The sequence below is a fragment of the Apaloderma vittatum genome, unplaced genomic scaffold (assembly GCF_000703405.1).
Source record: "Apaloderma vittatum isolate BGI_N311 unplaced genomic scaffold, ASM70340v1 scaffold6354, whole genome shotgun sequence".
Lineage (NCBI taxonomy): Eukaryota > Metazoa > Chordata > Aves > Trogoniformes > Trogonidae > Apaloderma > Apaloderma vittatum.
The window spans coordinates 31,350-44,444 of NW_009714263.1; the positions used below are offsets into that span (position 1 = coordinate 31,350).

The following is a 13,095-nucleotide window of genomic DNA, read 5'->3' on the forward strand; positions in this document are numbered from 1 at the left end:
GATGGTCAATCTAGCAAGCTTCATTTAACACATTTCTCCACAATCATCAAATCTGGTCGTCTGAAATAAGATTCTTTGAAAAAACATATGGGAACTTGCATGATGATTTGACAACTGTTACTATTACATTAAATACATAGCCTCCTACTTGAAATCTCCGTTATTCACTGGGAGCTCTACGACAGATTTGTTAGCTCCATCTCTAGGGATCGTTTTCTAACGTGCACAGGAACCTATCCTCCTGCGTTCTCTTATAAGCACTGTTATGTCTTTGAACAAACATGTAGAAACGTGTAAGACAAACCTACTTAATAATTTAGTTGCGAAAAATCTGCTAATTTATAGGTAATTCTATATACTACAGATGCAATTAATTACAGTAAAATTGCACATAGGGAATTGTTTAGGTTAGTATACGGACTGGAATTTGGAGTCAACAGCTCAAAATGTCTCTAAATTGAAGGAAGCCAGACAACAAAACAGAACAGAGATTTTAAAAAAACAAAACAACAAACAAGAAAAAAAGCTATCATGAGCCAGAGATTTCTGCTGAGAACCAGGAGTAATAATAATTAATGCAACCAAGTGCTCAAATATCAAATACATGAAGCCACTCTCCAACACCCTAAAGCAGGATTATTCCCTGAGTTGTCTGTTTATTTTGTGTTTTTGAACATAGAATTTGAGCAATTATGTCTTTACTGCTAGATTGCAATGCATATAATACTCAAATTGTATCTTTTAACCATTAAGCTAACTCTGACATTCATCAGTCTATTTTGGAAATCCAGAGGAGAAACAGTACAAAGCCTCACCCTGCCAGCTACCTCATTTTCCATATTCTAATTTTATACCTTGTGTAATCAGCACTCCGGCTGTAGATACATTTAAAATAGGCCAATGAACCGTAAGTAACATATCACCCAAGCAAACGTTTATGATAGCTTCTTTCTGCATGAATTATTTTGTGCAGGTCAACAAGCTCTAGCCCCTTCAACTCTAATTGTTTAATGTTCGAATTACCACAAATATAGAATGTTTTATGGGTCTGAAGTGATTTAAGAGATTCTGCATAACTTGTACACATTAAACAAATGTTTAGAACTCCAGTATGATTTTGAGCTCAATCATTTATTAACAAATCTGATCCAAAATCTTTATAAGGCCATTGCAACAGAAAAATGCGGCCTGTCCAGTCCCAATTAGTACCTTTGAAGCAGTGGATTTACTGTGTCCCAATATTCCTGGAAGAGCAGGAACAAATTAGTAGGCAGAGAGAGGTAACTACAAAGTGCCTTGAATTGCCCTTCTTCAGAAACTGCAAAAAGAAAACATAAGCAACTGTTAGAGTGTGTTTCAGCACGGCTGAATAATTCACTCCAAACTAGCAATCTGATGCCTTTTCCATCGAATAATACATATCTTATAGCTTCAGCAGAGCTCCTAGCTAGTACAACTGGGTGTAATTCCACTGATTTAATCAAAGCTATAATAATTGGCAACAGCTAAAGATCTGCTTTAGGTATAAGAAATTTGACATAATAATTATTAGGCAGTTTAAGTCACACAGAAGTCACTGTAGCAACAGAATTCCTTGCTTAAATTCCATTTCACTGCATTACATGTAACACTAACATAGCAGATTTCTGTACTTACCACATTTTAGTTTCTCACTATCTTTTTATTCATTTAATTTTGTTAAGATCAAGTCAGTGGCAGCACGTTACACCAAGTTGGACTAATGTAATACTTTGCTGGGTGGTCATTCATTGGCTCTGCTACACAAACTGGCACTGGTGATTCACCAGGGAGACTCCTCCCTCTGTAAACAGTACCAGACTAACGGTAAGGACAATATCGTATCCTATAGAGCAGAGATTTTGATTAGTGTATCCTAATCTAATTCCAACTTATTTCACTGTTTACTTAAATCCATTTAAGATGCTGTATTTTGTCTCAGTTGTTCACAGCAATTTTGGTTCTCTGTTCCAAATAGTTCACGATTCTGTGTTTCCCTGCGTTTTGAAACAAGATAAAATATTTAGTGTTGGATTTAGTATCTATATTGCACTAGGATCTTTTAAGGAGGAGATTCAAGTTATACAATGTGCTTCCTTTCTATTTGGCTCCGTTTTGCTGAATCCCTTTAGCATTTACTGACATTAGTAACTGCACAAAAAGGTTTGTTTTGGTTTTTTAATATGACCCAGGCTACTTCTCAAATGATATAATCTAAGCACCTAAAATTATCCTTAAGCCACAGAATTTTGTATCCACAAATACTTATTTTCATTACCTGACTCACCATTCACATATTTGCACATAGTCTGAAGTAATTTCTTCATGCAAAGGAAGACAACTCAGCTTCTCATGTCCACCCCTTCCCATACAAATTAGCATTTCCTTTTCTTTCCAAGTCTCACTTTAATGTACTAACCATTGTTAAGTTCTTGTGAACATTTAAGAACTCCACTCTTCCAAGAAAACAGTAAACAAAGTCAATATAGAGATACATTTGCTTTCTCTTATTTACCTTGTAGTAGTTCCTCAGGCGGAGAAACTCCCAACAAGTAATGAAAAAATAAAGCAGCAGACCGAAGGTAAGGCATGATGCCTTTTTTAACACAATCCCACACAAGCCAGCCTGGAATATCCTGGCTAAAGCAACTGTAACACACAAATGAGAAATAGCTGCAGTAGTTCACAGTGCACATCCTTCCAGAACTTTTACATTTGGCTAGAACTGGCAGAACAGCAACTGTGTAGGAGAAATACTGAAGTACCCCAAATTCTGTGAAATGCAGCCACCAGCATGTAACTTCTGGCTTTCCCTTTGCCTAAGGAACGAGCACTGAGCTCATGTGGAACACTGACATTATGCCTCCAAATTATCCCAACTTTATTTTTTAGATTTCTAAAAAATAAAGAGCCAATACATAGTTGTCCATCTCTAGGCAACACGGGAGAACCTGATTTAACCTGTGCAATACAGCATCACGCACCGAACACTTGATTCTTGCGTTGGTTGTTTTCAATTACTGAAAGCTAGCGACTTTTTGAAATGGTCGAAGTTTTTCATTTAGTCGGTGTTTTGAATCCAGTTCAAAATGAGGAAAAAACCAAACCAAACATAAATACTCTTGAGGAACAACAAAACCAACAGAGCTAAAAAAAAATACCTCATACTTCGTCATTGAAGTCACAACAGTGACACTCAAATTGTTTAAAATAAAGCTATGCTAATCCCATTTTTGACAAAACATACTGGAATGATACTCATCTCAGTAATTATTCTCGTAGTTCGTGCAATGAGCATTTAGTCTAAATATCATAGTAAATTTAACGTATAGTGTCCCTGTTTTCTAAACATTTTCAACCTACATAAAGTCAGACTGTGCTGTTCAGGCACCGACAGGTCAGAGTTAGCAGGCGACAATGCAGATACAGCAATTAAAACACTAAAATTTTCAGAGCTAGGTTGTCTAATTTTGGCATTTAATTCTGTATCTAGGCATCTCAGTACAATGATCTGGTTTTTTAAAACGCACCACACCTATGATTCCAAGCTCATGCCTCAGAGAAAGTCTTCCTGTTATTTAAATATCAATTTTCAAATATTTAGACATTTAGACTTAAAACTTGTCGACATCATCAATCCTTGAGGAATGCGTCTTTGCAACTAGCCTTGGTAAAGATAAAGCAGAATATTTTCCAGTCTGTTTCACACACTGATATCGAAGTACTTGAAGAGTCTGCAGCTATACTTATCCAAAAAATCTGAAAAGATGGGCACTTATGCTCAAACAAATAGGCAACTGGGTTTAGCTTTACACTTCTCCTTCTTTTATAGTAGAATCATTTTCTTCTTTCTGGCTTCCACTTATAATTGAGACATCTAAAAAAACTGATTAAGGCAAAGGAAAAATAACTACTATAGTTAGCGGTTGTGTTTCTCTTCAGAATAGATATAGGTACTTTTTTATCCTTATACTACGAATTTGCTCTGTTGCTCACAAGAAGTAGCTATTTTAACTAGAAATGTTCCTTTCACCAGTTTCCTGTTTTTTGTTTGCCCTCACTGTTCAGGAGTACGGGAAGAAAGCACAAGGCGCTGTGCTAACTCCCCACACAAAACAGATGATTTTTTCCCCTCTGTGTTGCTCAGGTCAGTCCCTGTGGATTGCCACCTTTCCAGGAAAACACAATGCTGAAACTCAGCTGCTACTTACCCACTGGTGTACTGGCAAACCTCTCTACAGAACACCTGTGCAGCGCGTGCCTCCTCGCTGTTGTCAGATGATCGAGCAGTAGGGGATTCTGCACACGAAAAGATGAATCCCACTGTAAATGGGACATTTGCAACACACTTTTTTTTCTTATATATACTGAGCTCTTTTCTTTCGAACTGCACAGCAGAATTATTTCCACTTTATTTTGCTTAATTCTTTTCCATTTGTGATTTTTAACCTAACAAATATTCCCCTAAAACCACATGTTACAAAGAATCAGGATTACTGCCTTGTTGCTTGTCCTCATGTAAAAACTGCTTCCTTCTCTTGAATTTTTCTAGTAATTGTTCTACAGAGATTAAGCTACAGGAATTCTTTTTTATTATTATTATTATTATTCCCATCACGCTGAAGAAAAATGAAAGTAGCAGGTAGGAAGCCTGCAGGTTACTGACAGTTCTTAACAATATCATGAAATACAAGAAAAAGTGAAATTTTCTCCTATGAGTTTATAGGATTTCACATTTCTGCTCTGCCTATTTACTAGGCTAAATGGTAAAGAAAAGTTTTTCTCTCAAATCCATACTGTCACTGTACAGCTCACAGTGCTCCTGTTGGACAGAGCTTTGCTTTTCTTGTATGGAGTGAGGATGGAAAAGTTACCACTCTGGAATGACTGACTTGAGCAAGTACCAATATATCAATACCTATTTTATTAGGCCAAGCACCCAGAAGCAATACAACAAAATGCTCTGAAAAGGATGTAGTGCTATTTAATTTCTACCAGAAAACTGTCATTTATTATGAGGAAGCTTATATCTGGAAGACATTAATGGTGTCCATTGGTTATTTTTAAGAAATTGTGTAAAAGTGCCAGAATAATCCATCCCAAAACACCTCTACCTGTTGCTGAAGAGACGACGATTTGCGTTATGTGTGCCAGCGTTGTCAGATGGAAGAGGTAGAGGTGGTTATAGGCTGAACTAATCGATGAAGGTTGCAAGTCTACGGCATCCTCCCAGTATAAAGATGGGAAGGATAACACAACTCCCACCTGCGGTGAAAGGGAAGGAGCAAATATTAAAGCAAGAGCAAGCTGGTAATAGCCTCATGGGGTATAGAAATTATATTCTCCCTACACATTTATATTTCATTTTGTTAGTCAATTTAAATACGCTGATTTATTTTCCTAGTATTAATCCAAAGTGTAGCAAAAACTAATTGGAAAATATTGACCATTTGTGCCCCTCTAGCACATCAACTCTGATACAGTTCCATTACAACTGCCAGTTTCAAGATAGATCAAGAGAGCTCGTCCAGTTCCTAGAAAGCTTAATCCCTGGTTTTTGCCATAAGGCAAAGGACCCGGAAAAGTGAGAAGCAAGACCGAGTTTTAGTAGAAAGGCAAGCAGGGCAGACCAGGCTTGATTTACAGTGGGTTTGTATGTTTGTTTGGTTGGGTTTTGTTAGCTTTTTTGGTTTGTGTTCCAGATTTCGTTTGTTTGTCGGCTTGTTGTTTTTTTACAGTAGAAGAAACTATAACAGAGATTTGTATTAATAACAGAAAGAGGCTAAGAAGAATAAAGAAGGTAATGAGAGTGAAGGAATCAGAGGGTATGAGAGGCCTACTGAGACAAAGGGAAGGTGAGGGAAACAAGCTGAATGGTTACAATTCTTGGAGTGTTTTAGAGGTTTGACAGCAATGGAGGCTGAAACTGCAAGCGTAAAATTTTGTAAGAGTGAGACAGCACAGACTTCAAAGCTGGAAGAACAGTGGTACAGGGGTGTGGAGCAGCCACATGTAACCACCTGCTTGTGTGCAGTGCTCATGTATCATCATGCTCATGTATCATCGTTTCAGCAATACAAGTGGAAGGACAATGCAGGACTAAAGCAGGCAAAAATTCATGCTCAAGAAAAAGTATTAATATGAAGAATAAAATGAACCTGCTTACCAAAATGTGGAACATATCTACTTCTAAGAGCGACGGAGTGTCCTCCACTTTAAAGTTTGGTAGAAGAACTACAAAACAAAGGTATCATTTATGCGTTTGATATGTATTTTCCTCTTTTGGATTGAACTGCGATATTTGATTCTAGAGCTTCTATAATTTCTGTATTTTCAGCAAAAAAATGTCCGAGTCTCTGAACTAAAGAAGTATCTATTTAATTAACTGCTTACCACTTATTTATTATGCATCTGTTTAGCTATCTCCACATGCCCAACCAGCTCACAATTCTCATGAACTATCTTTGAAACTCGAGATAAAAATTTGTGATTTATCTCTTCAACTCTGATAAAGCACACAGCGTTAAGGGTGAAGCTCACAAATATAATGAGGCCCTGTGACACTAGATGCCTCACAACCCAACCCAGCCCAGCAGCGTGTACCACACCTAAGAAACCTATTGAGACGCGGACAACTCAAAGTGGGATTCAAAAAGGCCACTGTGTGCTAACCCAACCAGTCAGGAGGAGCTATGTCGGTCAAACTAGCTCTCCCCAAGACCAAAATACCTTAAAATAGGCTGCCAGCAGCCTTTTACAAGTACTAAAAAGACAAAGTCTCACAATTAGGAGAGAGGAGTACTTGTTTTGTGGCTTTATCCACCTGTTTAGCAAGGAATTTGAGTAATTCTGAACACTGCCAGAAAGAGATGGTTAACCATCTGCAGATATTCCAGATATGCATATCTCCAGCCCTAGGTAATCCGGGATAGAAGATTTTTTGGGGGCTTCAGTGATACAGGGCTGGGTTAAGAGAGTATTCAAGAAAAACTTCATTATTTCAGTAAACACGACAGAAATTGAAGTTAACGCTGCTGTCGTTTTGCTTGCCCGCCATATTAATGTCTGTGCCATTTGGCAACAGCAACCTCTGCAACACAAAAGGTAGTAAAGAAAAAGAACACGGCACCTCCTAGAAGACGAATCAGATGTTTCTGAATCAGGACCTGTGGCGACGTTGTTCTCTGAGCAGCTGCAAACTGCACTAATGCTTTAAGGCCACTGTGCTAGAGCGCAAGAGAAAATGGACAAGAAAAGGAAGATATAATAGCGAAATAAAGCTGTAAAAGCATATTTACTTCTACAAACAGAAAACACGTTGGTAAGTGAATTTAATATGAACTTCTTTGTGTAACTAGAGACATTATTCTTCCAAAATCTTCTTTATGTTATCAGTCTAAACATTTTGAGAACTATCCCTCAGCAGAGAAGAATCTTCATTTTAGCAGTTTCAACAGTGATTTTTATATATGTATGTGTATTATGTGTGTATATATATTTGTAAACTTTTCTGTCTAAAATGTTTTACATATCTTACTTGCTCATACCTGTCTATTTTGTAGAGATCCAAATAAAGGCTTGCCCTCTGTTTCCAAGAGGTTTTCTTAAAATTAAACACAGAAGAAAAATGTTACTTTGTTGTACAGGAACTAACATAACATTTCTGTTAGAATACACTTAGTCCAAGATTAATCTATTCTGAGCATCTGTACTTCTTTTTAAAGCTCAACTTTATTCTGGAAAGAGAATTTTCTTGGGGTAAAAAAAAAAAAAAATAAAATAAAATCTCAATGGTACTAAATATTTCCCCTGTAAACAGCTGTACCAAGCTTTTTAAAAACATTTGATTTTCAGATTTTCCTAAGTAGGGATTTAAAAGAACACCATTGCACATGAGAGATAAGACATTCTACGTATTTAATTGTATTTTCAGTTACCCTTATCCAATGCTGAAAAACACTAAGACATGTTTCAGAGATGCTATACAGCCACCTTACCCTCAGATCTGCATTACGGCATTTGACTGCAGTTTAAGAAAAATATTTTCAAAACAAAATTCCTAAGGTGGAATACAACTCAGCTTTCCTCCCCAAGCATGTTGGTTCTGAAGGGATAATAAAATGAAAATAAGCCAATAAAAATAAGAAATCAAATTAACCCAATTGAGTAAAAAGGTACCAATTCAAAAGTTTTTTGTGCTTTGGTCACTTTTCAGAGAAGAATCAGCACATTTCAAGATTGTGGAAATTTTTTTTTTGTTTCCATTGAGGATTTTTTGGTTGAGGTAAGTATTTTGCCTTCAAAAGGATATTCAAGAGAATGTTTGGGTTGGTTTTGGTGTTGTGTTTTTTTTTTTTCTTTCTACCAGGTATCTGCTTAACAATTTCAGAATACAGAACGTATTTCTTGTACAAATTCCATGAGAATTCTTTGAGGATATAGACAAAAAGAAACAATGAGAGAGGGAGTACTATTTCATAGGCATTAGATACTTAATTGTGTAGGAGCATCCTGCAGGATCCTTGGCAGCCAGAAAATATTCCTTGACCATGATTCATGTTACAATTAGTAACATGGAACATGATAACTGCCTGCTCTCTCAGCTTAAACTCACTAGTGTTGGCATTCCATATCTTATTTTATGAGCCACCATCTAATAAAAACATCCCATTGTTTATATTGGATTATAGATAACATGATCTAGCAGGAGATGTCCCTGCCCATGGCAGGGGAGTTGGAACTAGATGATCTTTAAGGTCCCTTCCAACCCTCACAATTCTATGATTCTGTTACTATATATGTAAGTACATACAGTACACATTATTATACTATTACATATTGCTCTTATTTATGTAGAACTATTACTACTTACACAATCACGTTATAAAAAAAATGGTACAGCCAAACAACCGCAAGCTTTTCAAGTCATGAGAAGGATTAAACCCAAATTATGCTTTACCTATACACTGGATGGTAAAAGCGCAGGTGCTCCAGGTCATCATGGGAATCCGGCAATCAGCTTCATTCGGAGCAACTTTCAGTCCAACTCTATAAATGGTGGTGGCAAAGAGAATAAGCATCTCCTTGATACTGCTTGAATATTTGGCTCTGCAAAAGCAAGATAATTTCAGTCTCAGTTCTTACTAGGGCTTATTACTTACTGGTCAATCAATCGCTAACAAAGTCCAAGTTATATATGAAATAGTTCTTCAACATAAAGCGTGTACAGAGGAAAAAAAAAAAATCACTAGTTTCCAGTAGTAAACAACTACCTTGATGTAACAGGCTCTCCAAATTGAGAGACTAAGAGCTGCCAGGCTGAAAGAAGTCTATTTCTGTATACTATACTATAATTTGCATTCAAAAAAATGCAAACACTTAAATCAAATAAAATAGACTGAAAAAACACAAATGCACGTAATCAAGTGTAATTATAAGTGCTGGAGTGCAAATACATTCCATCTCATACAGCACTAAAAATAAAAAGACCTTTCAAATGCGTTTTAAACCCACATTTTTTAGCATTTAAGCTCCTTTCAACTTCCATTAGGTTAGTTTATGCAAATACAGTTATATGCAGAAAAGTGCCTAGGCAAAACTACGTTTCAATGGCTTGTGTTTTTTTCAAAGTCATACAAAGTTCTGTGTAACAGAAATATAGGAGATTCACGTTAATTCTTCAAATCTCTGGAGCCAAAACAAATGTACCAGAGTCTGGAGTTTAGCCAGGGTCATACTTAAACACCACATTGTTTAAGTGCAAACTACAGAACCTTTCCCATGGAGATCTCTTAAGATAGATATCACCTCACAAGGGAAGTGATTCTGCCCCTCTAGTCTGTCCTTGTGAGACCCCACCTGGAACAGTGTCCAGCTCTGGAGCCCCCCACACAAGAACGATGTGGAGCTATGGGAGTGGTTCCAGCAGAGGGCTACCGAGATGGTCAGAGGGCTGGAACACCTCTCCTACGAGGACAGGCGAAGAGAATTAGGCTTGTTCAGCCTGGGAAAGAGAAGGTTCCGGGGAGACTATATAACGGCCTTCCAGTTCCCGAAGGGGCCTACCAGAAGGCTGGGGAGGGACTTTTTACAAGGGCCTGTAGTGACAGGATGAGGGGTGATGGGTGGAAGCTGGAAGAGTGTAGGTTTAGACTAGATATAAGGAAAAGTTCTTTACCCTGAGGGTGATGAGGCACTGGCACAGGTTGCCCAGGGAGGTGGTGGATGCTCCATCCCTGGAGGTGTTCAAGGCCAGGTTGGATGGAGCCTTGAGCAACCTGATCTAGTGAGAGATGTCCCTGCCACAGCAGAGGGGTTGGAAGTAGCTGATCTTTGAGGTCCTTTCCAACTCAAATCACTATGTGATTCTACGAATTTGATTTGACTTTCTGGCAACATTTTTACAAACAGCAGATATGTATAAGTACTTTGCATAACTATTATGTCAGTCAGAAGGAGGAGGAGTACTTATAGCGTGATCTAAAAAGAAGACAGACAGCTGAGTACACTTGAAAAGTCTCTACCCAAATCACTTGAATTGTGGATTTGAAGATTCCAGACTCCTAGCTTTGTATCCGCAACATGAGAACTACCAGACTGGACTGGACCAAGAGGTCCAGCTAGCTGTGTACAGATCTGATATTCAGTGAATGCTTACAGAAAAATACAAGTAAGCTCATATTCAGACCAAACAAATCATATGCCTTTCCATCAATACAAATCCTGAAAAATACCTAGGCTATTTTAGAAAGAATTAACATAATTAACAGAGAGCACTTCCAGTAACACTTACGAGGACTGAACTCCAAAACTCAGGATGGAATGAAATTCCAAAGCAGAGTTCCCCGTTCCCTTGTTGGTGAAAGCTGTAAGACTTTGTTTCTCTCCTTCCAGAAAAAAAAAAACCAAACCAAACATGCACATTAAAAACAAAGAAGTTGTTACAGTTTTCACAGCGGTCTATCAGAAGTGAAGCTTCTTTTTATTTTAAACTGGTTTGAAAATAATTGTAAATAGACCTCGCGAGCCAGACAAACCCTTTTCTTAAGTAGTACTTCCCTCTATTTCCAGAAATACAAGGATTACAGAAAATTTCTGAGGGCACTCTAAAATCAAGATATCAGCTCATGGCCATGACGATCCCCAGCTTTGATATCACCTTGACTGATAGCAAGATCTATTCTTTATCTGAAGTTTTCTGTTGGTATTAGCTAGAACATGTACTGGCATATTATATAGCCCAGGAAATAGCCTGAACATAAAGATAACAAACCTTTAGCATTTTTCACACTGTAGCCCGATATCCTGACTATGATAATCTCCAGCCACCTAGCCAGGGACAGAATTTGAGCTACTGCCTCTGCATCCTCACTGAAAACAGAAACAGAAAGCAGGTTTTACTTTAGCACTCAAAGAATCATCATTTCTTTAAAAACAGACGACACATTTAGATCAAAACATACTAACTCAGTATCTGCAGTTTTGCTGGCTTTGTATTTTTTGAGCAAATAGTACAGAACGAAACATGAGGCTAAATACTAGATCTACGTACTTTCTCATTTAATATCAGCTCCAAAAGATAGCAATCCAAAAATGCTAAAAAAACCCAAAGAACAAAAAAAAATCCCAAAACTTTGTGGGTTTGGGGTTTTTTTTGCTTGTTAGTTGTTTTTTATAAAATTAATGACTATGCAGTCTGGTGATTCACCTGTTTATTTTCTGAGCCTGCAACGGAACAATTGGAATCACAGTATTGCACAGAGATTTGCAAAGTGGGCAAAGATACTCTCCGTTCTCCAAGTCAAATATCTGTTCAACGTGCAGACGTTGTCGAAAGTTCAGCTGCATGGCTTCAAAGTACCTACAACATCAAAAAGGAAATTACTTGAAAGAGGAATGGCTCAAATGTGACATGAAAACAAATGTTCAAGTAATTAAAAGTGTTATTATCTAGCAAATACCTATCCAAGCCAACAAAGAAGTCTTTTCCTTTGATTCACAACTCTTTCATGTGCTTGGATGTGAAAATAAAATAAGTCCTTTGAGCACACAGATGAACTCATGCAAAAACACATGGAATAATACCCATGCAAAAATGGCAGCTTTTGCTTGCTTTTAAAATCCTTTTAAATTTCATTGACATTTTTATAGACAAGAAGTTCTTAAATTTTCTACTCTTCTCCCACATCTAAAAACTCGCCTTCTGTTACAATCAAAAAAACATACATTTGTTTTCCTACATTCAAACACTTATGCTTTGGCGAGCAACTCCTCTTCCTCATACATGGCAATTACAAAGATATTCCAGTCATTTATACTTGTACTGCTTTAGAGTATCTCACAGTATTTTTAGGCTGCAGATACTCTAGAAAGGTGTGGCAGGCATCGTTTGGAAGAATATTAGTAAGTTAGAATGTCTGTTACGTAATAAATAAAAGACTGTACTCAAACCTTCTGTGCCATCCCGTATGAGAAGAGCTTGTTGTCCATTTTAATCCCATTTACCCATACAGCAAGTCATCTTTTCTTAAAAAGAGCAAGGGAATTGAGCTCCAATGTTGCACTACTTAGATCTATGCAGATGTAGATGGATCTGCCAAGAGCAGGTGTATTATACTCCAGGAACATACTTCTGTATCATTTTAAGCGTGTGCTCCTATTTACTCTCTACTGACGTCTTATTGTCAAAAATAAAAATAATATATACATACATACAGAGAAAAGTAATGATAAGCACCAGAAGTTTAGACAGATTTTTTAAAGTAAAACGGCACAAGCACAAACAAGAAGCCTCCTAACCTCGTGAGATTGCTTATACCATCCAAGAATACAAAGCAGTTTGCGATCACATGACCCAACTCTCTTTTAACTGTTGATAATGCTTTAGTGGGATTATTTCTATCACTATTACGTACTATGCATCTTGTTTAGACTTGCCAGACCTATGTGGAGTCAAAGACAGAACATTAGCTCTGCTCTCTGAAAACCTACAAACGTAGCTGCAACCAGGATGACGACATTCTGCAAGCTAAATCACTTGGTCTTTTCATATTTCGGGCTCCCCTAAACAGTAAAAAT

At 37.4% G+C, this 13,095-nt stretch overlaps 1 protein-coding gene across 1 annotated transcript in view; it reads right to left on the reverse strand.

Moving 5' to 3' along the window:
• The window catches only part of UBR1 (ubiquitin protein ligase E3 component n-recognin 1), a 55,614-nt gene that overhangs the window by 3,307 nt on the left and 39,212 nt on the right, over positions 1–13,095 (reverse strand). The window contains exons 31-41 of the mRNA XM_009868674.1: positions 11,726–11,878; positions 11,291–11,388; positions 10,811–10,904; positions 8,978–9,126; positions 7,566–7,621; positions 7,148–7,244; positions 6,185–6,252; positions 5,133–5,283; positions 4,230–4,317; positions 2,534–2,667; positions 1,210–1,318 (exon numbers count right to left, since the gene is read on the reverse strand). Coding sequence (XP_009866976.1) covers positions 1,210–1,318; positions 2,534–2,667; positions 4,230–4,317; positions 5,133–5,283; positions 6,185–6,252; positions 7,148–7,244; positions 7,566–7,621; positions 8,978–9,126; positions 10,811–10,904; positions 11,291–11,388; positions 11,726–11,878 — 1,197 coding nt within the window. The remainder of the gene's footprint in view (positions 1–1,209; positions 1,319–2,533; positions 2,668–4,229; positions 4,318–5,132; positions 5,284–6,184; positions 6,253–7,147; positions 7,245–7,565; positions 7,622–8,977; positions 9,127–10,810; positions 10,905–11,290; positions 11,389–11,725; positions 11,879–13,095) is intronic.